Genomic DNA, 27,358 nt, shown 5'->3' on the forward strand with positions numbered 1-27,358 from the left:
CCATTAAATAATAGCTCTTTATTCTACTGATCATATAAGTTTTATAAATTGGCTGTCAATAAAAAATTAAAGAACGCAACCTAGCAATAACGGGAAGAATACGCTTTTATATTGCAGGTGATCAGTGAGCCAAAAAAGTTAATTATTAATTTAAAAAAAAAAAAAAACAAGACCCAAAAAAACTGCAATTTATTCCAAGGAATTTATCAGATCTCTAAAACTGAAAACCACCCAATCAGCTTTTGCTGCGACAGCCTCTCGAAGTTGGACACCAGCATAACAAATAAACAAGCCTGCACCTCCTGGTTTAAGAGCCTATATATGAGGGCAAAACGAAAAAGAAAAAAAATCAAATTAGGTAGACAATTCTTATATATATATATATAAAAACATAAAAGAGATAACCGTTGAGGACAGAACTCAAAATCTATTAAGGCAAGCTGAGCATCAAAGGCATTTCCTCGTATATAGACATGCTCAAATGCTCAATGCCTTGTACCCATGAGCCTGGAAAACCAAGTTTCTTAGTGTCATAAACAACACACTAAACAAACAAATATTAAACAAACAGCCAATGGATTTACCTTTCTTATCTTTTGGACTGCAGTGGTTTTTCCCCCACTCCTTGAAGTAGGCTCCTTCTTGTCAAACCCCATAAACTCCCCAGCACTTCCAAATAGCAGTTGATTGGCAAAAATGTTTTCTGGTGGAACCCCAAGGATCGATGCAACAGGCTTCAGAGGACATAGTTTAATTAAAAATTACAGAGAATAATTTGATGTTCGATTCATTCTCCAATTTAAAAACAGAAATAGAGATTTCAGATCACAAAATGGCATTAACCTTCTAAGTTCTAAGCATTTGAAGTGTAAGGCATCGAAGGAATATGGGACTTACATGAACAAACCGTTTAATGAAGGGCATTACATGAATGTGTGTGTCATGTTAATTGTTAGGGTCCACTGAAACAGTGATTCAACAATGTTGTAAGAACACTACATGCTCCAGTTTCCCAAGATTGACTACTACTCGCAATTACTATCCAATAAAATGAAGTAACTGCAAATGAGTAGATGTATATATATGTATTTATTCTTCAATGAATGCTTTAATTTTATTTTTATATATATAAGTAATTGACCCAAGGGGTGGGAGAAGAAAAGATTTCAACTAATGACCTCTACTTTATGAGGCGTAGTCTCCAATTGATTGAGCTACCCTTCGGGCCTCTTCAACGAATGCTTCCAGGAAGAAAGAAAGAAGAGACTGATTCTCATTCCATTTATTGACAGCATACATTGATCATTTGACGAAAGCCTCCAGAGATCAGGTAAACGGTGGTATTATTAGCCTCCAGTTTCTTGACTGACTCTTCTATGCCAGGAGAAGGCCTATATATCAAAAAATAGAGATGTAGACATTGTTTAATTCGAATTAAACTCAAAACATTGGTCATTGCTGGCATCAAGTTGCCATGAAAAAAAAAAGAGACTAACAACAACAATTATAATATATCCTATACAGCACTATGTATCGTTGTCGTTTCGGATAGCATGTAGCAAAATTATGTTTATGAAACTTCATTGTTGTTCAGCATTTTTTTTCATTTTCTAACCTTTTACAAATACCCTCATCGTATAGAGGGTTCATTGTTTTGGTTTGATGGCATGACTGAATTAGAATTAGTTATGCTAACAGTAGGATCGTAACATCGATCCTACAATCGTAACAACATACAGTGAACTGGAAATCAACGACAGCCATTACTGTAATAGCTCTGACAAGCCTTAGCTCTGCCATTTCAAATTGTATGTTTCATGCTCATAATAGTCTCATATTTGGTGAAAGTCACAACTCGCTAATACTAATGATAAATAACAACAACGACGATAACAATAATCTACCAACACACAACATGAAAGGGGAGGGAAAATTTTCAAAAATAATTAATACAACTGAAGTACAAAACTTGCATAAGATGGCCTCATAAAGGTCATTTAACATGGTTGGGAGCTTAGTTAATGTTTGTGATAGTGGCTGCAAGAAAACTTGTAATTATTAATAGGATGACCGCAAAAGTCTCTTCCATTATGATTTGATAACTAAATCCATAAAGGAAGCAAACATGGAATTAACTTTGTTCGGTCCATCAAGTCAAACTAGCAGTAGAGTAAAAATATGCCATACATGTCCAGAATTGAAAATACATATAAAAGTTTAAGAGGCTGCAGTGTTTCCCTTTGTGAACCTGAACAATCCATGAGTAAATTCAGTATATGAATCCAATTTGCACAAATCCTTGACGAACAATCCCTAAAATGTTTTGTACAATCTAGTAGAAAATCTAAAGTAAAATGTTTTCATGATTTGGTCACACAGAAACCCTTAGTGCAGTTGACAATTTCAAATGTAGCTACATGGAACAGAAACCGAGAATTCTGACTGTAGTAAAAATAAAGGAAAAAAACAGCCTATGCAAGGATAAAACATAATAAGACTGCATCTATTAATGCACTAAAAAGAGTGCTCAGCTATCGCAATTGAAATTGGATGCTTCTCCATGTTTTACAATATCTGGTGCAAGCACACAGTGTCTTGACAACATCCAATTTAGCCCGCCTTTCAGAATTAAGATCCATTTCAGACATATTTTTGGAAAAAGACAACATATATTATTCCTCTCCATCCACAAGATGGTAATGGTTCCATAGACCACTGCTGAATTATGTCTTCATATGCTACATAAAACTCAATGCAGAATTCAATTCTTTTTCTTTTTTATCGAACTATCCAGCTCAACCTTATTATCATTATTATTATTATTATTAGCAATTACAAGGGCAGAAGGGGAAGGGGAGACAGCTCAACCTTATTAAGACAAGTCAAAACATGCTCCAGATAATTAAAAATCCCTCATAGTCTCATACCTTTTTTTTTTTTTTTTATAAGTAAGAAGACTTTATTAATGAAAGCGTAAGACTCCCCTAAGTATACAGACAGTATACATAGGAAAGACCAAACCTAACCCACAAAAGCCCAAAAAAACCAATAAGAACAACACAACCCATCATCCACCAAAGAACAAACACAACCCACCACCCACCAAGAAACCCAACTAAGAACAATACAACCCACCACCCACCACAGCGCACAAGCCTACAACAAGTGTGCCTTTCCTTTTCTCCTCCTAGAGTGAACTTCCGCATCACCATAATTAATGGATCTATGTAGGAGAAGCTCCCTTTTTCCTTTAGACTTTTGACGGGCAATCATTTTCTCCCGCTGAAACTCTTCTTCCATGGCATCCCTAATTGCCAAGGCCTCCTCCCCAAAAGCCCCTTCCAAAGCCCAATCCAAGGGCGAACCATCCCAAAAATCATCTTCCTCCTCCTCCCAAACTACCATCTCCCCATTATGATCAAAGCCGATAGGCCAACTCTGAGATTGGGAGAAACCATTTCCCTCAACGGAACAAGGAAAGATGCAGCCTCTCCGAGGAGAGGAAGGACCAACCTCCCCAACGTCCATGACCTCCCGCGTCAAAACGGGAGGGACAGAAACAACCGGGGGAAGATTGAGGAAACCCTTCCTAAAAAGCCCCTGTATAGCAGGAGGCTGATTCTTCTTTTTCTTCGCATGACACTCTCCACCCTTTACCTTAAAAGGAATAGGTTCTGCGGACAGCTTTGAGGCTACCAAAGAGTCAGATAGCAACCCATCATTCCATACCACAGTCTGCCCTGCCCTGATCTCCCTAGCTCTCCTATAGTAATGCTTAAAAGGCTGCAACAAGGGGGAGGAGGAAGAACGAAGCTTCTTCCCCAGCTTAGAGGCTCCTGAGAGAGAAGGAAAAACCTCTTCACCACTCAAAGACCCAGATAGCGCCGAAGGACCAGCTAAAGTCGCCGGCGACGGCAAATCCGCAGTCGGCAGAGGAGGGAAGACGAACGGAGTAGCCGACTCAACCATAGACGACCCACCCCCAGAACAGTCTCCGCTCAACAGGTCCCCACTGGGAACCACCATCTCCGACAAAGCGAGATCGCACAGCCCAGAAGAAGCCACCGAAGTCGTCTTCGGCAACCACGACCGTGAAGAACTAGGTTTTGGCATGAAGCAACCCAAGCGCAAACCTTTTCGACTCAATCCAATCCTTGCAAGCCGGTCCAGTAACTTCTTAACAGCCCGGCCCAAAGCCAAGTTGAAACCTATGACCCGCTTACTCCACGTGCGCAACTTTGAAATTTCAAATTTCAAACTTGCACGTGGAAGAACAGACTTATCCAGCGGACGGCGAAGCTGGTCCTTACCCAACGGATCGAAAGGCTCCAAGGTAGAACAGTCCAACGCTGACCTCACATCTGCATCTAACACCCTCACTGTCGGAAGAAAGTCAAGCTCACAGTGATCCACTGGCACAACCTTACTCCCGGAACAATGACCCCCCATGACAGGCACCTTCTTCACGACAGCGACCGAGCCTGTCTTCACCACCTCCACAAAGGAGGGCCCCTTCGAGAAAGGAACCAAACCCAGCCAAACCTCAACTTCCTTCCCCTTATTCTCCACTAGCTTATGCAAGGACCCAATCCCCCCGCCCACAGAAGCAGAGAAGGAGACAGCGGCCTTCCTCAGCTCGTCGGAGAATTTGATCCAACCCCACCCTCCACGTCCCTCAGGAATCAATATAAACCCAGGGGCTTCTTTTCAAGAAAGTCCTGGACTTGGGAAAAGGAAGGATTAAACAAAGATAGCCTGGCAGCCAAGGCCTCCTCAAAAGGAACAGAACCACTCATTGCTCTAACAAAATAAGACACCAAATCAGGCACAGACACTAACACCAAATCAATTGAAGTAGTTCCAATGAATGTGGGACATCCAACCTAGAAGTCCATTCTGCAACAGCCTTTCCAGCTCCACCAAATTCTGCAAGTTCGTCGATGCCCTCATCCAGGCACACCGTGCTATCCACATCAAAGCACACTGCATTGGAATTTCTCCATAACTCAAGAACGTCTATAAATTTGAGATAGAAATCATCAAGCACAGAAACGAAATTCTAAAGTTGACAAAATTAGCATGGAAAAAGTAAACAATGAATATTTGAAGAGTTCAATAATTCATATCATAAGCTCTAAAATTGATATGTAGGTAAGCCAACTCCAGTCTTTATACATAAATCAAAATTCAACTCAACTAAATAAAAAAGTACAACGAGTTTAAATTAAACCTATTTTTCCTTCAAACTCAAAAATTACGGATGTTAAGACATTGCTCGAGCATAACCTTTGGATGGCAGAGTGTTGTTTAAATGGCTCAATTTTGAGGCTTCCACTGGTTGAACTGAAGCAGCAATTGTTTTCAATGATTTAGGAGATTTGTTCATCCCGATGTGACTGATATTCAAATTTCTTGTAAAGGAAAATGCAGGAAGGAACGGAGAGCTATATTGCCTACAATGAGAACTGATCTGTGAGCTCACCAATCCTTCCATCAAATTATCTGTTTCCATCAAATCCAAAAATAAAAATATTCAAATAAGAAACCATCTTTACCGCAAATGGTTCTACACCAAAACAGCCCCAAACGATCGCACAGCGAACTACAAACGTTAATTCAACAAAACCCATTTATTCAAAACCAACAATTAAGCGAATAAACGTTAAAAATAAATAAATAAAATTAAATCATAAAATTAAAAATAAGAACCTTCTGGAAGCAATGAAAAAGAAAAATAAGAAAACGAAGAAAAAACGTGGAGGCAACTACTGACTTAAATTTTCAAAGCAGCAATGATTCATAACCCTCATATTAAGTTCCAGATCCGCAAGCAGTGAAAAGAAAACACCAGACCCACCGCATGGCAGCAGAGAAAATGAAGAAAAAACGAAAATAAACAGAAGAAAAATTCGATTTTCTCAAGTTCAAAAAAATAAAAAAAAATAAAAAACCAAAATTTAATGCTTTTTGGATTCCCGCCGTTTTTTGTTCTTGGAAACCATACAGACATTTAGCCAAAAACTTAATAAAACAAACGAATAGAAATGAATATTACATGCAGGCTAAAATGGTGAACGATGAAAGCAAAATTTGAAAACGAACAGATAGAAAATCAGAGCATTTTTATAACGAGGAAAAAAAAAAATACCCAATAACAATGATAACTATATTCATCCAAAAAAATATATATATATGTTTTGCGAAAAAAGTTGTAAAATTACAATTTTGATCCAAACTTTTCCTTCTAGTTAAAGCATTCACATTGGATTGTGTAAAATCTCATCTATAATAGCTAATGAAAACCTTTACTTTTTCACTTTTTTGTAGGTAAAAAATAATAAAATAATGGATAGATCAGTGAATAGTACAATTTCACATGTAGAGTTGCATTATTCACAAATCTACTACAATTCTATTTTAGATTTATGATAGATAATTTAATAGAGAAATGTTTTTATGAGTTTGTTATCTATTATAGATTTAGAAAAATTTTTACATGATCCAATGTAAGTGCCCTTAGATCTTTGCTTCTGGCAGCTGATGTATTGTACGCTTGTAGCTCGTATAGTCGTACTTTACACGGCCTCTCTCCTTCGTTGAGGTGGCCGTGAGACCACCCTCACTATTTTTTTTTTTTTAAGAGTGTTTAAGAAAACTGGGGGTCCGTGTCTGAACAACCTCAAATTTTTTTTGAGCACATAATTTCAATTAGAATTTTTGACAAATGTGTACGATTGGATTGATTTGATACATGAGCATAGCACTGTAATCTTTAAGAAACTTTTTGTACCCTAGGAATCCACTTGTTATTAGAGGTCTAAATCCCATTAAGCCTAAAAGTAATAGGGCGTTGATTCACGAACAATCTCACCTCAATTATTGCAAAATCTCAAAGTACATTATGATAGAGCCCACACAATGAGTCTCACCTTATTGTGTCTTGAAGTTGTGCAATAATTAAAGTGGAGTTGTATTTTTAACATTTTTCCAAAATAATATGGGACAAAAAGGGATTTTTTTTTTTATTAATTTTTTTTAAAAAAAAAAAAGACGAGAAACTTCATACGCATAACTAATTATATGATTTTATAATGTTAAGATTATATGCACTTAAAAGTTGGCATGTGAGTAGGGAGGCCTGATTGGCCGAGAACGTTTTACCGTCTTCTGCCCGCCTCTTTTTGATAAAAAAAAATATTTTTTTAATTAAAACAGCCGGTTGGGGGATGGTAAAACGTCCCCCAACAAGCATTTCCCGTGAGTAGGACTATGATCAGTTGAGTATTGTTTTACTCGTTTGATTAAACAAGTTGTGCTCGCGTTAGAATACGTTAGTTATGTATTTAGTATTTTGTTATTAAGTTAATTAAGTTAATATGCTTTAAGGGCAATAAACTTTAGTCGCGAGTTGAGATTCTACGTGATTATTTTGGAAGGTAATGCCCTCCAAATAGTGTAAGCATTGAAAAAAATGTGGTAGTAATTGGTGCATATATAACCATCTAATTGAGTAGACACGAGAATATTGCATAATTTGCAGAATTTGAAGGTCCATCATATTGGCATAATCTAAATGATATGGCTCACCAATTTTCAAAGGACACTTTATCTCTATGTGAGGTCTAATGTTGTTTTGAGGAAATTCTTCATTGTATTTATGATATTATTGTTATTGAACGATATATTTAATTTATCTATTTATAAGATGCGCTTGATGCCATTTAAAAAAAGAAAAAAAAAAGTTAATGTTTTAGTGTATGTATATGTATATATTTTAAGAGAAATGCTTCATTTTCTTTTATGGTTTTTTATTTTTATTTTTTATTCCCCTATTTTTTAAAATTGCTATTGGACTTGTGAAACTCACATTCATTTCACATATGACCTCATAAATTTAACAATAATTTTGAAAATTATGAGAATGAAAGGAGGACAATAAAAAGATGTAGAACATATTAAAAAATAAAGCTGTGGATATCCTCTAATAGAACATATTCTTAATAAATCGAGTTTAGTTTAGATGAATACTGATTACGAGCAGGGACGGAGCCAGACGTTCTTATGGGCAGGGGCCGGTGGTAAAAAAAAATTATTGGTAGGGCTCAATAGGCTAAATTTTTAGTTTTTTAGCTTATATATATATATTTATTTTGAGATTTTTTTTTTTAACCTAAGAAATTTTTTTCAAGGAAATTGGGGGCATGGCCCCTGCCACCCCCGTCTCTGTTTACGAGTATAACTTGGTTGAGTAGAGTCTATTCGAGTTCAATTGGTTTAATATTCAAGTAATAATTATTGTTTAAGCTCGACTCCAAAAGCCCTATCATACGGCGTCGTTTATTGGGTACTCTCGCCAGAAATATCTCCATCGTATTACCCGAGCCAGTTTCTCTCCCACCTTATCCACCCCTCTCAAAGTCCCCTAAAAGGCTAAAACCCTCTGCTTTCACATCGCACAGAAACCCCTCCAAATCCAATGCCACACCTGGAGATTCAAGCTTCTTAATGCTCAGCTCGCCACCTTACACACTCTCATCCCCTACTCAATGGAACTTTCCTCTTCCTTCATACACCTTCCAACGCCCAACAATTGCGCTTCCTCATCCTCCTTCTCTCCCTTCCCCATCCAAACCCACACAAAACTTCACAAATTCACCAAACCCAGGTGGCGAAAGCTCCGTATCTCCGCGGTAGCCGTAGACCCACAACAAGAACTCCCCAAGAACAGCCCACAGAGACTCCTGAAGGAGCTCGCGGAGCGCAAAAGAGCCACTGCTCCGAAGAAGAAGGTCCCCCCTAAGAGGTTTATTCTGAGGCCTCCATTGGACGACAAGAGGCTAACCCAGAGGTTCCTCAACAGCCCCCAGTTATCGTTGAAGTCGTTCCCTTTGTTGAGCTCTTGCCTTCCCTCCTCGCGTCTCAACAATGCCGACCAGACCTGGATGGACGAGTACCTGCTCGAGGTCAAGCAGGCTCTGGGTTACCCTTTGGAGCCCTCGGACGAGCGGTTCGGGGATGACAACCCGGCCAAGCAGTTCGACACGTTGTTGTACCTGGCATTTCAGCACCCCGCGTGCGAGAGGAACAAGGCGCGGCACGTGCGGTCGGGGCACACGAGGTTGATGTTCTTGGGGCAGTACGTACTTGAGATGGCGTTTGCGGAGTACTTCTTGCAGAGGTATCCGAGGGAGTCGCCGGCTCCGATGAGAGAGAGGGTGTACGGGTTGATTGGGAAGAGGAACCTGCCTAGGTGGATCAAAGCTGCGAGCTTGCAGAACTTGGTGTTTCCGTACGATGATATGGATAAGTTAAAGAGGAAGGAGCGCGAGCCGCCCGCCAAGTGAGTTCCTTGCTGTTCTTTAATTCAGTTCAAATTCGAAAACTTTCCTCGTTGAACAATGTGGAATCTCTGTTGAACAATGTGGTTAGTAATTGAATGGGTGTCTTATTAGAGTTCAAAGTTTTAGTTTTCTCAGAACTTGGCGTGGTTCTGATTGGTCCTTACTCCTTGATAATGGTGATGGAGGTTAAGAGTGTCTCTTGCAAGAAGTATGGGGAAAATTACTTTTAACAGTCATCTGTTAGTTATTGCTTGATTATCCCCTGCACCTTTTTTTTTTATGGGTAAGCTGATTGCACTTTCCTGTGTTAAAAATTCTTGCTTTGCTATGGTGAGCTATTCTGTACTCTTACAAGTGAAATGAATAATGTCTTTGGAGAGCCTTTAAGTCGTACTATATCGAAGTGCTTATTGAAATGAACCATCGACTTTGAAAATTGAAAATCATCTATGCGTGCACCGAGTAAATGGTTGCGCCTAGATTCAGAAATTATAGTTAGCCCAGAGAGTATGTGCATTGTTGCTTTCAAAATTGTAATGCCGTAATTGATTATGCTAGGCATCAATTAGCGAAAGGCTTTGTGTTCCATTTTCCATTCTTGTTTTTGAGTCCCGAGTTTTCCTGATTCTGCTGATTTTTCTGTTGCCACTCAATTTCCATAGGCTTCATGTTTCATGCTATTCGAGTATTCACGATTGAACTTCCTTTCATTACACTGTTGATGAAAGATTCTCGTCCTCATCAATACTAACTACTATGAATTTAGAGCCGAATGTTCTGTTTGGCTAAAGGAAGCTTTGTGAACGGATTGATACTGTTTTCAAAACCGCTTCCACCAAATAGCTGCTGCGACTGTTTGTTGACAGCACGGACCATCAAAATATTTTTTTTCTTAATGCTCCATGTTGACCTTGTGCGAGTTTCTTTGGCAATAGGAAAGACAAAATGTCCATATATTCCTGAAACTGCTTCTTAATGAGCAAGAGCTTGATGTGCTGAGAACTATATACTTGATGTTAGCAGAATTAGTTAAAATCAATAACTTCTTACCCGTCTAAATGAGGGTGGAAATTCGACAATTAAAAAATATGTGAAAAAGCAAAGCAGCATGCACTTACTGATACTAAGATGCTTTGTGGTAGGGACGCAGTTGCTGCTACTATGAATACTCTATCTTACATCTCAAATGTCGTATAATTATTATGTACAGACCCATTCAAGGAAGATCTCATCTTCCTGCACTGGATTATAACTGCATTAGGAATGAGTTTTCTGTTTTCTGCTGTTAAATCATTTAACTTAATGTGTTTGCTTTGTGGCGTAAGAATTCATAATTGACTGGCAGAACATATATGTTTTTCATAAGGTTAAGCTCATAATTGGCGGGCAGAACACATTGACTTCTAAATTTGTTATGTTGTGAGCAGGTCTGTGTTCTGGGCTTTGTTTGGGGCAATATATCTGTGTTTTGGTATGCCAGAAGTATATCGTGTTCTTTTTGAAGTGTTTGGCATGGACCCAGAAGATGAGGACTGCCAGCCAAACTTAAGAAGACAACTTGAAGATGTAGATTATGTCTCTGTTGAATTTGAAGGCAAAAAGCTCAGCTGGCAAGATGTTGCAGCCTATAAGGCAAGCTCTATTTTGTTTTCTGTTCTTTGTTTATATTTCTCCTTTGGAAAGTAAACACAAGAATCTAATATTCTGAAGACACTCTGCAAACACAAGCTGGACAGAACTGAATTTTGGACTTCGATATTTCAGACTGGTAAAGTTTCTAGATTTTGTTGTGTGCGGACCTGGCTTTTGGACTCATAAAAGGAAAGTAATTTTGCAGGCTAATTCTGGAGATCAAATATTAAAATGACTGTATTAGTATTCTTGGGATATATTTGGTTGCAGAATTCCACTAGCATAGTGAATATTGTAATCTCATCATTGTTGGGAGGAATCTCACAGGAATAAACAATTTTTTAACCCCTTCACAGCCTCCAGAAGATGCTCTTTTTGCACACCCAAGGCTCTTCAGGGCTTGTGTTCCACCAGGCATGCACCGGTTCAGAGGCAATGTATGGGATTATGAGAGCAGACCCCAAGTCATGCAAGCATTGGGATACCCCTTAGCAATGATGGATAGAATCCCAGACATTACTAAAGCCAGGAACATTGAACTTGGACTTGGGCTACAGGTAGTCTTTTTGCTGCCTCTCCTTGGGCTTTTCCTTTTCTTCCTTAGAACCACATATTTTTATTACCCATTAGTTGTTGCATGTTGTAATAGACTGGAATTCTGATGAAATCAAGAAAGTTTAGAAAGAGAGGAAAAAAACAAAAAAAAAAAAAAAAGAAAGAAAGAAAGAAAGAAAAAGAAAAAGATGTAAGCCAGCATGCTTATAGATAAAATTGACTTGCTGGATGTTCTCTAGATTGGGGTACACTCGGTGTAGTGTTTCATTGACCAGCTCCCAGAAACTTTAAGCTCCCAATAATAAAAATTTGTAAATGAATTAGAGGTACTACTTGCCACTTGGTATATTTTGATATATACGTTTATGAAGTCAACTTATTTAATTTTCATGTACTTGCTTATAAATAATGCATATTCTGTTAACTGTCTTACATTTATGAAATATTTGCTAGGCCCTATCTCTTGATGTATATTTTATTTTCTCATTGAAATACAGCTTTGTTTTCTGCATCCCTCAAAGCACAAGTTTGAGCATCCTCGCTTTTGCTATGAGCGATTAGAATATGTTGGGCAAAAGATCCAGGTAACAAATTTACTGCATCAATGCAGTCATTCTCTGGCCTCTTGATAGAGTTGCATTATTCCTTAGTTCAAAAGCACAATCCAAATTTTGTTTTCCCCTTCTATGATGTGGAATAAATCAGATATTTTGATAATTGTCCGTTTTCACTTTCTTTAGGATCTTGTGATGGCTGAGAAGTTGTTGATGAAGCATTTAGATGCCCCTGGAATGTGGCTACAAGAGAGGCATCGGCGTCTTCTTATGAACAAGTTCTGTGGGAGGTATTTGAGGGACAAGCGTCTCCATCGCTTTATCATCTACTCTGAACAAGTTCAAGATGCATATGAGTACAATCGAAGACTAAGGAACCCATCTACAACTGCTGTTCAACAAGCCCTTCATGGGCTCTCATACACTGTTTATGGGAAGCCAGATGTAAGACGTCTCATGTTTGAGGTTTTTGATTTTGAGCAAATCCAACCTAAACCTGTGTGAAGATCAAAGAGAAAGAGAACAATATGAATCCAATGTAACACAAGAGTGAAAGCATTTTATGAGAGCTATACTTGCTTCCACCAGCTTGTACTAGATCCAGTTCGAATTCATCTCAAAGGGGCTAATGTATAGATTTTTGATAAGGTAAGTTGATGAGATTTCATTCATCAAAACTTCCAAGATCATTTCTTATGGTAAAAAGAATCTGAGGGCTGTGAAGCCATTGATACACTGATGCATGATACTGTTACTAGAGAAGACACGGTGGAACATCTCTTTCTTTTTTCGCCTGATTTTCTTTGTAGTGTGGTCACTGCTTGATTGGCCTCCTAGAGCCTCGGAGCTTGGTGATATGATCTTTTCAAAACTTTATAAAATATGTTGTCAATTCAAGTGCCACTGTTAACGTGAAAGGTAAATATTCATCGACCAAAATTTTTCTTTTGGTGAGCATGTTTTTGGCCCAAGTCTGGTTGCTTAGAAACAATTTGGCTACAAGGAACATACAAATGTTGTGTACAAGGAACATAAGTAAAGCTTATGATCAAGTGAGACAAGCTTCTTCAAGCTCCCTATTTATCGGCCTTTTTTCTGGGATTGCAATGTGGCAGACTGGTAGTTGCATATCAAACGTGAAAGAACAATCAAACAAAAATAAAGACCTAGAAAACTGTCGGCATTCTTGTAAAGATGCTTAACACTACCCCATAATTCCAGGGGTGTTCAGAAACCGTTTTCGGCCCATGGGTCAAATTCCAACAATGACGTAGTCGATGGGAGAAACAATTTTCAATTTCCAACAAGGTTGGGTTGGAAATCGGAACATGAGAAGAATCTCCGACCCGACCCTTTTGTAGATAACACTATTTTTATTTTTTGGAAAAATTACAGTTTAGCCCTCCAAATTACCACCCGTTTTGCGGATAGCACCCTAAACTGTCAACACTCCAACTCCGGCCCCCTAAACTGCGAATGACTCCAAAAATTGCCACTCCGTTAGCTCTTCTTGTCAAAATGGGTGGAAAACACATCACGTGCACGGCACGTGATATTTTAGGACTCAAACTACCAAAAATGTCCCTGTCCTCAGAGTTTGAATTACGAAATTACCCTTCTAAATAAAACAAGCACTTACCCTTGTACTGAGTGGTATTTGGTAAAATGTTTTTACGAAAATGCCATTCAGGTAAATAGATGGCTATTTCGTTTTTAACCTAGAACCATTTTACACCTAGAAGTTTCTGGAGCTGCTGTTGGAGTGTGGGTGTTTAGGGTTTGGCCGAAAATCTTCGCTGGAGTGTGGGTCTTCGCCGAAATGTGGGTGCTGTTGTGCTAGCCGAAATCATCTCCGGTAAAAACCCAAAATCGTGGACATGGCGCGCAGTGATTTTAGTCCTCTTTCGTGAAAAAACCAGCCGAAAATCTTCATCGGAGTGTGGGTCTTCGCTGGAGTGTGGGTGTTGTTGTGCTAGCCGAAAATCGTCTTCGATAAAAACCCAAAATCGTGTACTTGTTGTGGTGTGATTTTAGCCCTCTTTCGTGAAATATCCAAAATCGTGTGGGTTGTGTCGCCTCACCGAAGTTGAATCGCCTTGCCGGAGCTATCTTGCGTCACCTTGCCGGAGTAAGTTTCCATACTTTGTTGGATTTTCGCTGCAGTGCTTGGTTGGAGAATAAGGTGGTTTTTCGGTCACCAAAGGTAACAATGACCGATTCTTATATAATGTCTAATATATTTGGTTTTTTTTTTTTTTTTTTTTTTTATGATTTGTATCGACATGTTGGCCTACTCGACAACTCCTTTTTGGGGTAGGGACAGATTCCTTATGTTATGCATGTAAAAACCTGCTAGGTGTTGAGACATTGTTTAATTTGTTATTTCGGGTAGGGACAGATTCCATTTGTCTGGTGCTTTGCTTGATTTGTTGTAGGCATTGTGAGTAAAACAATGTTGGAAAATCTGTGTTGGGTGGTCCCCTAACCGAGTGAGTACTAAGTCTGTGTTCGGTGGTCCCCTAACTGAGTGAGTGTGCATTTCATGTGGTCCACTAATAATTGAATATCTGTCGAATTGTGTGTGGCCTAAATCTAGCAATGCACTTTTAAATTTGCCAATGTAAATACGAAGGCCATGGTGAGTCATTGTGGATATTAATAATGCACACCATGCATGCAGTCGTCCGATATGTAAATATCAGTGCCTAAATATCAATTTTTTACTTATATATTTGCCTAATGCCTAATGCTAAATTTTAGATTTGCCTAATGCTAATTTATTTATTATGTTTTGTTGTGAAGATGGTTGTACGAGAATTTGTTTTCGAGGTGCATTTTGGTGGTCATGTAGATAGGCGGCTTATGAATTCATATGTTGGGGGGGATGTTGATGTGTTCAAGGAAGTCGTTGCGGAGGATAAGTTGTCATATTCAATGGTTGAAAATATTACTAAAACTTATGGATATAAATCAGGGGATTTAATGTACTACTTATTGCTGTGTAGTACTATTCGAAATGGTTTGACATTAATTACATCAAACCATGATGTAATTGAAATGCTTAAACTCCACCAAAGTCTACCAATTGTGGAGTTGTACATTGTTTCATTTGATGAGCCTGTACCCAACAGTGAGTATGAATACAATGATGATGATGGTGATGATGGGGGGTATTCTAGGATCGAGAGAGATGATCTGTATTGGGATGGGGTATATGAACCAGATATTTTTGTTGAAGATAATGATATTTCTGAGACTTCCATGGGCAGAGACGGAGGGAGGGGGGGGCTGGCAGGGGCCATGGCCCCCCCCCCCAATTTCCTTGAAAAAAAAATTTCTTAGGTTAAAAAAAAAAAATCTCAAAATATATATATATATATAAGCTAAAAAACTAAAAATTTAGCCTATTGGCCCCTACCAATAATTTTTTTTTACCACCGGCCCCTGCCCATAAGAACTTCTGGCTCCGTCCCTGGGGGTGGCATGAGAGCTGGTCAACATGTTAGTGGGGGGGGGGGGGGGGGGGGGGGTATGAAAGAGGGTGAAGATGTCCGGGGGGAGGGCAGTGTAGACAATGAGGATGGTGAGGAGGGTGAAGAGAGTGAGGAGAGCGAGGAGAGTGAATATGGTGTTGAGGATAATGATGACAACGATGACGATGACGCCAACTCAGACATGGCGCGCAGTGATATTCTAATATCTCCTCCCACCAGTGATGAGGAGGAAGAGGTAGCACCTCAGAGTAAGTATGTTACAAAGTCATATGAGTTCCAGATGGCTGACTTGGGGCACCTAGAATTCGTGATGGGTTAGAAATTCTCATCCATTAAAATTTTTAGAACGGCTGTTAGAGAATGTTATTTAAATGTGGGGAAGGATATTAAATTCAAGAAGAATTACCTCGCGAAGTGTATAGTTGTATGTAGGGATCCAAAATGCAAGTATAGGTTGTATGGTCATAAATGCAAGGAGGAAGAATCGTTTGAAATACGATCATTCCAACCGAAACACACTTGCCGGAGGAATCATAAGAATTCGATTGTAAAATCTTCATGGATTGCAGATAAACTGATCGACAAGTTCAGGGCACAACCTAACATGCCTGTAAAGGCAATCCTAGGGGAGGTGAAGGATTGTTGGGGTGTGGATGTAAAAAAAAAAAAAAAAAAAACAGGTTGTATAGAGCGAGAGTACTTGCGAAATAGAAGATTAGTGGGAAAGTGAATCTTCAATACCAAAAGCTTTGGGATTACTGTGAAACAATCAGGAGAACCAACATTGGTAGCTGTATAATGATGAAGTTGGAGAGACCTATACCTGATCTACCTGCAAAATTCCAGAGATTGTATTTCTCATTGTCTGCCATGAAAAGCAGTTTTATGTCTGGTTGTCAGCCAATCATTGGATTTGATGGATGTTTACTAAAGGGTCCGTACAAGGGGCAACTGTTGACTGCAGTTTCGAGGGACGCCAACAATCAAATGTTTCCAGTGGCCTTCGCAGTTGTAGAAGCTGAGGTAAAAGACAGTTGGACTTGGTTTCTAGAGGCTTTGTTATCGGACCTTGGCAATGGTCCTGCAGAAGGATGGACGTTCCTTTCTGATCGTCAAAAGGTAACACTTCAATTACTTTTTCATTCATTGAATCATAGTTTGTGAATGTTTGACATTTTAATTTCATTGTATTCAGGGTCTAGTTCCGAGTTTGGATTTGGTTGCTCCTGGTGATGAACATCGGATTTGCGTAAGACATCTGTACGCAAACTACAGAGACTCAGGACATCGTGGTTTGGCATTGAAGGACAAGCTATGGAGTGCGGCTGCAGCCTACACTAAGGCTGATTTTTTTAGGGAAATGGATGAATTAAAGGGGATAAGCCCGGATGCGTACGATTACTTGTCAAAGATAAACCTAAATACGTGGTCTAGAGCTCGGTTTAGCACATTCCCCAAATGTGATTTGATTGTGAACAATCTATCAGAGTGCTTCAATGCCTGGATTTTGAAGTCGCATGATTTGCTTATCATATCGATGATGGAGATGTTGAGGAAGAAATTGATGAAAAGATACCAAAAGAAGAAAGAAGACATCAGTACCATGGACGGTAGGATTTGTCCAAAAATAAGGGCACGGTTAGATGAATGCGGACAGGATGCTGGTCATTGCTACTGCACATACGCTGGGGATGGATTGTTTGAAGTCACACACAAGGAGAAACAATATGTGTTGAACCTAGTGAGGAGAACATGTGGCTGCAAACAATGGGACATGACGGGTATCCCATGCGCACATGCAATCTGTGCAATTTGGAGTGATAATACTGACCCTCTTGATAATGTTGATGATTGGTATACTGTGGACATGCTTAAGAATGCATATAATGAGATTGTTTATCCAATGCCTAGAGAAGATCACTGGACAAAGACAAACGGCGAGCATGTAGACCAATGGCTAGAATACAACCCGGGAGGTTGAGAAAAGTAAGGACAAGGGGACCAGATGAGCCTAAAAATCAATACAGGATGAGAAAGGGTGGGGTTACTATGAGATGCTCCAGATGCAGGGGGTTGGACATAATGCAAGGACATGTCCTCGGATAAAAAGAGAAGCAATGAACTACAGAGGAGAGGGCAAAAGTGCATCTCAGGTGAAATTATATCATGTTTGATTTCTATTTTTTGACTACTTTTTTAGTTTTGTGCGCTGCTTAAAAGTATATCACCCCATTGAAATTGACAATTATTATTGTGATAGGCACAAGTTGATGATGGTGGTCAAAGCTCTCTCTGTCAAACATCTGATCTCCATTCTACAATTGACGCTGAACCGGTGAGTTTCAAAACACACAGTTTGACCCACCATTTACATTGCAATTTGCACTACTATTGAAAACATGTGCACATTTTGCAGCCATCAATTCCCCATAATACCCCACATACTACTGTTACTTCATCTAGAGGTAGGGGTCAGAGTAGAGGTAGGGATAAGGGTAGGAGTATTGGTAGGGGTAGGAGTCAACCTACCCCACAATGGATGCCATCTGCACGAACAAGAAGTCAGTATGAGTCACAGAATCAGACTCGAACCAATATCATTGTGAGCACTCATCTACACTCCTCTCTTATGTGTTGATTTCTAATTATTTCTTATTCAAAATACTGATTTTGTTTTGAAATAAATTACATCTTGAAGGTAATGTGAACAAAGTAAGACGGTATGGACCCCAAACGATCGGTCAGCCTTGGTCACAGCCTCATCCTCAAACAAATGTGATTGTAAGCACTAAAAAACATGCATCTCTTACAATTAATTTTTTTTTTTTTTTTAGATGCTTTCTGTAACATTGGCCTACAGTCACAAGTTATCGTCAATACCGTAAGGTGGTATGGACCTCAACAATCAAAAAGTCAGTCATAGCCTCAGCATCAAACCAATTCTTTTGTAAGCACTCATCTTCTAACTCAGCCTGCTTTTATTTCAGTTTGTTATTGCATTTTAGATTATATAAATCAATACCCTAATTAATGGTTTAAATTATAGTCTCAAGGCACTGTTAATACAGTAAGACTATATGGACCTCTGCAGACAAGGAGCCAATATCAGTCACAGCCTTTGCCTCATACTAATGCTATTGTGAGCATTCAAAATCCTCATGTTATGTGTTGGATTTTGATTTATTTTTACTCATTGTGAGCATTGATTTCCTTTTGAATTTACAGTTCCAGGATATTGTCAATACAATACAACTGTATGGACCTCCTCAGACAACAGGACATTCACAACCACCTGGCTCTTTACAACCATATGGCTCTTTTTAAACATTAGGTTGTTCTCAGGCATCGGGTTCTTCTTAGCCGGTGGGGTATTCATCAAGGCCAGTGACCAGATCTACAAATATTGTTCCAACAGTAGAGAAAGCAATGGAAGTGATTGATGCTAGGAATAACAAGAGAAAGAGGCCGGATTGGAAGTGATTGAGCATCAATGTTGTTTTGTTTTTAACTTATGTGGTGTTACATATGCAACTGTTAACTTATATGGAACAGTTTGTTGGGTTGTGGTGTGATTTGTATGTTGTTGGATGACACAACATGTTTTTTGTGTAAGTATGTTTTGGATATATTTTGCTGACAAACAACTATTTTGGGGATTGTAAGTGGAATAGCTATGGTGTAGTGTAAGTATGTTTTGGATATGTTTTGCTGACAAACAACTATTTTGGGAATTGCAAGTGGAATGGCTATGGTATTTGATGTCAATTATTTTTAGTATTTGAATTGTTTGAGTTTGAGTTTGTGTTTGAATTGTAAATTTTCTACATCCCTTACCAGTCCATATTTAAAATCACACTAAAATTTGCATAACTCTCAATTACAAGTGTGACCATCTTAAAACACACTAATGTCTACAACAAAATTACAAAACATTAAATTCAACCACTTTCAATTTAACATCAAGTAAGTACCTCTAGGTTGACCATTGCCACTAAGGTAAAAAACTAAAAGCAAAATGACTATTACTATCGATGCCCGAAACATCTTCCAATTAGATTGATGCAGCTCCAACTCCCGCCTAAGTCTAACATATTGATCATTACATTTTATTTCAATCAACTGCTCAAGTCTATCAATATCTGCTTGGTGTCTATCCTCCATGCGTTTGAAATGTTCAATTGCTTTCACCTCGTATGGCGACATCTCGTTATTAGCCCATGCGAAAAAATCACAATCACCATCTCTCTACATGAAAAAAGAAAGGCAAAAATGATTGAGCATATGACAAACGAACAAAGTATAATACAATCTTAATTTCAAAAATTGCCTTGTAGTTTTCACACCCATACCACTTCCTAGTGCTATGACGTAGTCCAAGCGTACCTTACACGTGCAAGTACTCCACAATAACATAACGGACGTACAGTTGCCACATCACTATTTGTCGACATTTAGTTGTGCCTACGCAAAAGACATTTTGTACTTTATAACATATCATCCAACCAACCAACCAACAAAAGCAAAAATCTCATTTTGTACCTTATCCAATCAATCACATAACATTTTGTACCTCATAACTAATCATCCAACCAACCAAGCATGTCAAACAAGCAAGCATCTCATAACATAATTATATATTTTGATCTAATCATAATTATCTATCTTCAATGTTTTTGAAAACAACGACCAAAGTGATTCCAAGAAACCTTGATGACCACACCAATTGATCCAATGTGAAACATATGTGACAGAGATTTCCTTAACATAATTCATGATAATTAGTTGTGGATTGTAATGCTCTAACAAAATTGACAATTGAGAATACATGTACTCACTGTCAAACTTGGAAATTAACCAGTAACAATAAGACCTGATTTGTACAAATGGATCAAAAATAAAAAACAAAATTATTTGAAATAGATTACCACCCATCAACAATAACAGCCTGGAGCCTATGACAATCAATCCAACAAGCAAAAATCAACCATAGATTACCGCCCATCAACAACCATAAATTTCAATACCATAACATGCCCGACCAGTCAACCATTCTTTAAAAATCAAAACTCAACTCTTAAAAGTCATTTTGCTATCCCCTAACAGACCATAAATGTGTTAAAAACCCTAAAAACAAAAACCACATTAATGTATGAAAAAACTGGTATAAAGCTACAATAGGACAAGAGACGGCAACTTACAACGGCGGCGCTGGTGTCAATGCAGCTAGGTGTTGGGAAAATTTTCAAAGTGGAAAAATGGCCGAATGACTTCGGGTCCTCGACTCTGGAGCTGTTGATGGCTAGGCATAAAACGTTTTGGGTTGGCGACGCCGATTTTTTTTTTTCCTCTCCGACAGTGCGACGTCGAATCTCTCCCTGGCTTTCGACCGTGACCTGCGTGGAAGGTATACCGGGTAAGAAAGTAAACAAGAAATGTCGGGCAATTTAAGTTTGGATTCAAACTCTGAGGACAGGGGCATTTTCGGTGGTTTGAGTCCTAAAATATCACGTGCCGTGCACGTGATGTGTTTTCCATCTATTTTGACGGGAATAGCTAACGGAGTGGCTATTTTCGGAGTCATTGGCAGTTTAGGAGGCTATCCACAAAACGAGTGGTAATTTGGGGGGCTAAACTGTAATTTTCCCTTATTTTTATTTTTATTTTTTTTTGTGTTTTTTTTTTTGAAAAAAAAAAAACATTTATCATAGCCCATCATATATGGATTATAATGATATTTCAACCTGAACAGACACGAACAAATTCAATACCAGACGTTAATTAATCAGGTCCCCTTCTCAGACAAAAAACTCCCTGTTTTATCCGATAGTGACGTCATCCTTTTCCAATATATATATATATATATATATATATATATATATATATATATATATATATATATACATATATTGTAAATTAATATTTACTCAGAAAGAAAATTATCTAAACATTTTTGTTTTTGAAGAACCCAACGAAGTACATATATTGTAAATTAATATTTACTCAGAAAGAAAATTATCTAAACATTTTTGTTTTTGAAGAACCCAACGAAGATATAGTCGACAGAATATTCAAAGTCAAAAAATGCTATTATTTTTCAAAAAATTTCTCACAAATTTTCTCTTCAAATAATGATGTGTCATATATATAATTTATTATTTTAAAAAATGTGCTACTATCTCATAAGATTATTGCACATTATTTTCTCAAATATGAATTTTTTTTTTTAAAAAAAATAACTTATTTCACAAGTCAAAGTCAACCACTCAAATCTGTGGAATCTCAGTCTAAGCTGCTCTTCTGCCAATGACCACTTGCCACGCCATCAGATTCTCCACCTACTATAGGACCAAGCACCGCACACTATAGTCCCTATCTCTCGATAGAGAAATGATACATACACTAATTTTTCACAACAGTCCCACAACAAGTTGATGTGGCTGATAATATTTTATTATTTTTTTACAAAAAAAAAAAGAAAAGAAAACAAAAAAATAATAAAATATTACCAGCTACATCAATTTTTTGTAGGACTATTATAAAAAATGAGTGTAGGAATTATTTCTCCTCTCGATATCTACCCAGCCACTCACGCTCAGACAACCTTTTAATTTTTTTTTTTTAAATCTTCCTTTTGTTGCGCGACGTTGTAGCAATGGGCGCGTGGTGCGGCACATGAGCGATGCGCACAAACCTGCACTAGTCCTCCCCCTCCGCCTACTGCTAGTGTGCGCCCTGATCGCCTTGCGTGCGCCGGTTGCGCACCCCCCTATCCTGCGCACCCCCTCCCTTCCTAACCCTCTCAACGAGTCCACCACCATAAACAGCAACAATAAGGTCGATACGACCAACCTGGTTGAGATCTCGGATTCGAATCGCCGGCGAGCCATGTCGAAAGCCCGTGTTTACGCGGACATCAATGTCGTACGGCCCAAGGAGTACTGGGATTACGAGTCTCTCACCGTTCAGTGGGGGTAAAAATTTTTGAAACCCTAATCTTAAACCTCCCCCCCCCCCCCTCCCCCTTTTTTTTATTATATTTATCCTCCTTTTTTTTCACTGTAGATTGGGGATTATGTATCCTATGGTGATCTTGTTTGGTATGTGAAAAATGAAAATTTTTTGAATCGGAATAACAAAAAAGATTAAGGTTTTGAATTTTAGGCTCTATGGCTTAGTACCGTTTATCTTCTAATTTTTTATCATGTGGTAAAGATCCAATATTTTTGTTAAGTTTTCTTAGCTACCAAACAGAGGGTAAGGTTTTTGGTTCATTATTTTTTTCTTCGTTTATATAGCGTCTGGAAGTGTGAGGTTGTGCTGCGTTTGTGATCGTTAGCATGGCTTGATTAGATCTCATGCTCTGTATGATATAAATTGAGAAAATCTGAGCTATGATCACATTGAATATGGAGGGAATGGATACAGCTAGTTATTTTTTGTTTTGATAATTAGAAAACATAGAAGAAAACGACACTTGAATTTTTTAAAAGTATAGTTGTTCTATTTGTAGGATTAGAGTTGGTATATGCAGGTTATGGTAGTGTTGCTGGGTTTGAGAGGGGAGAGATCAATGTTTTTCATTGTAATTGTACATCTTTTATATTTTTCTTTTTTTTTGTGGTTATGTTAGTGATTTGTCTGAACCTTTAAGAAGTTTTATCTCTGTGTTCTTTTCAGTGATCAAGATGATTATGAGGTTGTACGGAAGGTTGGAAGGGGAAAGTACAGTGAGGTTTTCGAGGGCATAAATGTGAATAGTAACGAGCGTTGCATAATCAAGATCCTCAAGCCTGTTAAGAAAAAGAAGGTGAATTTTTATTTACTCTATCCTTGAGGCCAGCTAGCAATTGAGCAAAGGTGGTTGCTTTCTAGAATGCTACTTTTACAAGATTGAGTGTCTACGGTGTTGGATTTATAATAATCCAATGTTTCCAATGAGAGAGGGAATAATATTATTGTGCTAATTAATTTAGTTTTGTAACAAATGCGTGAGAAAAACCCCTGTAGAGCATCATCTATCATGTGGTAACTTTAGATATTCTGTTCTGTTGCTTGGTCGTGTTTTCCATTCATGTGGTCTTTTTCTGTATATTTAGTCGGAGAGCAACTAAAGATTCAGCATGAGCTTTTTATTGATCTTTTTGCAGATAAAGAGAGAGATAAAAATACTCCAGAACCTTTGTGGGGGCCCAAATGTTGTCAAGCTTCTTGATATTGTCAGAGATCAGCACTCAAAAACTCCTAGCTTGATATTTGAGTATGTGAACAGTACAGATTTCAAGGTTCTGTACCCCACATTGACTGATTATGACATACGCTACTACATATATGAACTTCTCAAGGTAATTTATGCATTTATCTATTAAAGATTGCATGTTAGTTGTTTCTTCTTTCTCCCTTCAACACAATTATGCTCATTTATGAATCTATTGCTTGCTTGATGTTCTGCAATGTGTTTTATGGGTAACAAAAGAATGTTAATAAGAGCTGGAGGGGTTAAAAAATTAAAAAATAAAAATATAACTAAAAAATGGGAGATGTGCCATCCTTAAAGACATTGTTCAAACTTGCTTTTTCCTACTTCTTCTATATCTGCTTCTTACTTTGTGAAAATAGGAATTTGATGTCTCTTCGGATAATGTGATTGGCATGGATTATGGTGATATAAATTTCCCATATTTAGTAATTGTTTGGATAGAAAGAACATGGGTGCAGATCTTATATCATAAGTGCCTAGAAATTTTCCTGATCTCTAGAGGATGGTTGATGTGCTATGAAGTTTTTCTTTTCCTTTGTTTCTTCTTGGTTAGGTGGTTCTATAATTATGCAGTCCATATCATTTGACACAACTCCTTTTGACAATTTTGCAAATGAATGTCAAAGCCCTCCTTAGGGGGAATTGCTACTGTACCCTTCGATATCTATGATATGTTTCAAATATGCTTTTTCCCTAGTTGTGACAGGGTACTGAGGTTCTTAATTAAAATAATACTAATAAATAAATTGCAAAATGTAGATTTTTGGCACTAGTTATTGATTGAACACTTCTTGAGTTTGTATGCCTCAAGTATTGACCTTTTGATTTTGTATATATGTAAGATTGTTTTGGTATGGATCATCATTTGCATTTGTGGTAGGGAGATAACTACTATATGGGTAGCACACTAGAGGATTCTGAATATTTTCACGGTGTTGTAAATGCACTTTTTTCATAACACGCTAGTTCTGTAAACTTTATATTGCAGGCATTAGATTACTGCCATTCGCAAGGAATAATGCACAGGGATGTCAAGCCTCACAATGTTATGATAGACCATGAGTTGCGGAAACTTCGCTTGATAGATTGGGGTCTCGCTGAGTTTTACCACCCTGGCAAGGAATATAATGTCCGTGTGGCTTCGAGGTAATGTTCCAAAGACGCATGGGCCTAAGCCTTATAAATTGAAACACACTTCTCAAAAGAGTACATCTAGTGATATTTATGATAAGTTTTTATTAGTAATTTTTTTTTTTTGTAAGACATTTGTCAACAGGATATGGTGTTCACATATGTCCAACCCCTGGTTGGGTATTCATGAACATGTCCAAGACTGTGGTATGAACGTGTGGAGAATGTATTATGTGTAGAATGCACTTTAAAGTAATTCTGAACTTTGTTATATGATGTAAGGCATATATACTTCAGTTTCATAGAATATCTAGTATGTTATAATATGAACAGAACTATAGATGTTACGTAGAAGTTCATGCACAAACATCTTTTTTATAAAGCATACTTACACAGACACGACAAAAATAATTGTATGAGTTTTTGGCTCTCCATAACCTACATTTATTCTTGCATTAGTGTGTGACTCTGTGTTCGCATCTAAAGATCAGAGGGTGGTTTACATTCTTAAAATAAATATTTGATGGTATATGGCATTTTAAGCTGTTTTCTTTCAAATATGGAAATTCAACTTTCTGAAAAGATTGTGTTTTTCTTTCCTTGTTTTTCAGATACTTTAAGGGGCCCGAACTTCTTGTTGATTTACAAGACTATGACTATTCTTTAGACATGTGGAGCCTTGGATGCATGTTCGCTGGAATGGTAAGAATTAGTCTTGTGGTGTTAAGTCATGTAAAATGTAATTTAGACCGCATCTCATTCTCTAGGTGCTTGTGAATGTGCTATAAATTGATTAGATAGTTTGCTTGCTCATTGCACTTGCTGCTTATGTAGATTTTCCGCAAGGAGCCATTCTTTTATGGTCATGACAATCACGATCAGCTTGTCAAAATTGCCAAGGTAGTGCTTATTCTGATTTTGCAGAAATCTTAAATTATATCAGAGTCGACAAAATGTGTTTTAAGAGGATTTTTTTATTACTACTGTTCACTATATTTTCATTGGATGTTTATAATCTTATTATGTCTTGGGTCATTGCCTAAGATTTTTTTTCTCTCTCCATTAGAAAACAAATTTTATTGTACAATACTTTTTTCCCCCAGAAGAATCTCCATATTGAGTGTTAGTGGCATGCTTTCCAGGTACTTGGGACTGATGAGTTAAATGCATATCTGAATAAGTATCATTTAGAGCTTGATCCTCAACTTGATGCGCTTGTTGGGAGGTATGTTTTTTCACCTTTATGGACTCAATTCGCTGGTATTGCTTAAAAGCCTGATTTCATCACACTGTCTCCTGCAAGAATACCTAATATCGCAATGCAGTGGTTTCAACTTTGCCTCAGAACCGCTGCTTAGCAAAAATGATTGAAGAACCTCCATTCAATTATCATTACATGCAGCCTCAAACTAGTTATGCTTGCCATGTGTTAATATGTTGGTACCTTCTTCTGCAGGCACAGCAGGAAGCCCTGGTCCAAATTTATTAATGCAGATAATCAGCATCTGGTTTCTCCAGAGGTCATTTTTTTCTGCTCTTTTCTGATGTATTAAATTTTAGCTTATCATCAGTGCTTCGTTAAGTGGTTGATTTGTCAAACGTATCTGGATGTAGGCCATCGATTTTCTTGATAAGCTCCTACGGTATGATCATCAGGACAGGCTAACTGCAAGAGAAGCCATGGTAATCCTGTTTGAGCTGATTCTCTACTTGTTTCTTTGTCGTATAGTTAACCCAAAAATGGCTTTGGTGATGTTTACTCTCATTTTTTTTTTTTTTTTTTTAAATTCCTTGAGATTACTTGATTACATTACTCGATACTTTCTATGGGTTTGATTATTAAATCAAAATAGCTCGCAACACACCCCCCCTTCCCGCCTTTTTCAAGGGTAGAAATAGGATATTTTTGCGGGAGGTTTCTGTTCTTCCTCTTCTACTAACATGTTGCCATGCTCTTTTTCGTACTGCAGGCGCATCCATATTTCTCGCAGGTGAGGGCAGCAGAAACTAGCAGGATGCGGACACAATAGGTTGATCATTTGATGTCCATGTACACAAACAAACCAGAGCCTCTGTTATTTGGAATGTGTATTATAAACCCTAAAACTGTTTTTGGCTGCCTCTTGCTTGCTGTAGGCAGTCAAGGTTGCGTGTATGGGTTCTCACCAAGTCATCTCTAAGTCTCTTGTTTTGTTTGAATGAAACTCTGTTTTCAATTGTTTATGTTGAAGCACTTCAATGCCACGCATGCAGTCCCCTAATTAGTGAGTACTGTTAACTCGCAATGCTAGCCATGTTGTTTAAAACAAATTAGAGCCCATCATTTGGAATAATCAATTTATTTTTTTAATTATCATATAATTGGATAAGCTGACTATTATTTGCCTGCACTGG

The 27,358-nt window shown here is 38.0% G+C and overlaps 3 protein-coding genes across 4 annotated transcripts; 2 read left to right on the top strand and 1 right to left on the bottom strand.

Moving 5' to 3' along the window:
* Positions 1-1,146: 1,146 nt before the first annotated feature.
* On the bottom strand, positions 1,147-6,064 carry LOC133865025 (phosphoserine phosphatase, chloroplastic-like). Of its 2 annotated transcripts, XM_062301489.1 has the most exons (4): positions 5,556-6,064; positions 5,287-5,453; positions 4,884-4,983; positions 1,147-1,391 (listed from the first exon to the last, which is right to left on the bottom strand). In XM_062301489.1, the coding sequence occupies exons 2-4, from the start codon at positions 5,384-5,386 to the stop codon at positions 1,283-1,285; spliced, it is 309 nt and encodes a 102-aa protein (XP_062157473.1). In that variant the 5' UTR covers positions 5,387-5,453; positions 5,556-6,064; the 3' UTR covers positions 1,147-1,282. The 2 variants fall into 2 exon arrangements, 1 of the variants encoding a protein (XP_062157473.1); XR_009899598.1 differs by lacking the exons at positions 1,147-1,391; positions 5,287-5,453; positions 5,556-6,064 and adding an exon at positions 4,703-4,800 and having other exon boundaries at positions 4,884-4,990.
* A 2,323-nt stretch (positions 6,065-8,387) lies between these two features.
* Positions 8,388-12,848, top strand: LOC133864282 (ribonuclease III domain-containing protein RNC1, chloroplastic). Its single transcript, XM_062300561.1, has 5 exons — positions 8,388-9,340; positions 10,769-10,973; positions 11,330-11,530; positions 12,026-12,112; positions 12,269-12,848. The coding sequence occupies exons 1-5, from the start codon at positions 8,547-8,549 to the stop codon at positions 12,584-12,586; spliced, it is 1,605 nt and encodes a 534-aa protein (XP_062156545.1). The 5' UTR covers positions 8,388-8,546; the 3' UTR covers positions 12,587-12,848.
* Positions 12,849-22,216: 9,368 nt separating this feature from the next.
* On the top strand, positions 22,217-27,208 carry LOC133862485 (casein kinase II subunit alpha-2). Its single transcript, XM_062298324.1, has 10 exons — positions 22,217-22,547; positions 23,254-23,383; positions 23,724-23,918; positions 24,822-24,979; positions 25,576-25,666; positions 25,799-25,864; positions 26,107-26,189; positions 26,421-26,484; positions 26,579-26,647; positions 26,935-27,208. The coding sequence occupies exons 1-10, from the start codon at positions 22,249-22,251 to the stop codon at positions 26,992-26,994; spliced, it is 1,215 nt and encodes a 404-aa protein (XP_062154308.1). The 5' UTR covers positions 22,217-22,248; the 3' UTR covers positions 26,995-27,208.
* The last annotated feature ends 150 nt before the right edge of the window (positions 27,209-27,358 follow it).

Source organism: Alnus glutinosa, chromosome 3 (genome assembly GCF_958979055.1).
Source record: "Alnus glutinosa chromosome 3, dhAlnGlut1.1, whole genome shotgun sequence".
Classification (NCBI taxonomy): domain Eukaryota; kingdom Viridiplantae; phylum Streptophyta; class Magnoliopsida; order Fagales; family Betulaceae; genus Alnus; species Alnus glutinosa.

What these genes read in the sequence shown, in the direction of transcription:
- LOC133865025 (XM_062301489.1), bottom strand. Translation starts at nt 5,386, where the DNA reads ATGAACAAATCTCCTAAATCATTGAAAACAATTGCTGCTTCAGTTCAA. An exon ending in CAACACTCTGCCATCCAAAG is followed by an intron (nt 4,984 to 5,286) that starts GTTATGCTCGAG and finishes ATTCCAATGCAG; the next exon opens with TGTGCTTTGATGTGGATAGC. An exon ending in GTTGCAGAATGGACTTCTAG is followed by an intron (nt 1,392 to 4,883) that starts GTTGGATGTCCC and finishes TTTGATATATAG; the next exon opens with GCCTTCTCCTGGCATAGAAG.
- LOC133862485 (XM_062298324.1), top strand. Translation starts at nt 22,249, where the DNA reads ATGAGCGATGCGCACAAACCTGCACTAGTCCTCCCCCTCCGCCTACTG. An exon ending in ACATATATGAACTTCTCAAG is followed by an intron (nt 23,919 to 24,821) that starts GTAATTTATGCA and finishes TTTATATTGCAG; the next exon opens with GCATTAGATTACTGCCATTC. An exon ending in AGCATCTGGTTTCTCCAGAG is followed by an intron (nt 26,485 to 26,578) that starts GTCATTTTTTTC and finishes ATCTGGATGTAG; the next exon opens with GCCATCGATTTTCTTGATAA.
- LOC133864282 (XM_062300561.1), top strand. Translation starts at nt 8,547, where the DNA reads ATGGAACTTTCCTCTTCCTTCATACACCTTCCAACGCCCAACAATTGC. An exon ending in AAGATGTTGCAGCCTATAAG is followed by an intron (nt 10,974 to 11,329) that starts GCAAGCTCTATT and finishes ACCCCTTCACAG; the next exon opens with CCTCCAGAAGATGCTCTTTT. An exon ending in AACTTGGACTTGGGCTACAG is followed by an intron (nt 11,531 to 12,025) that starts GTAGTCTTTTTG and finishes ATTGAAATACAG; the next exon opens with CTTTGTTTTCTGCATCCCTC.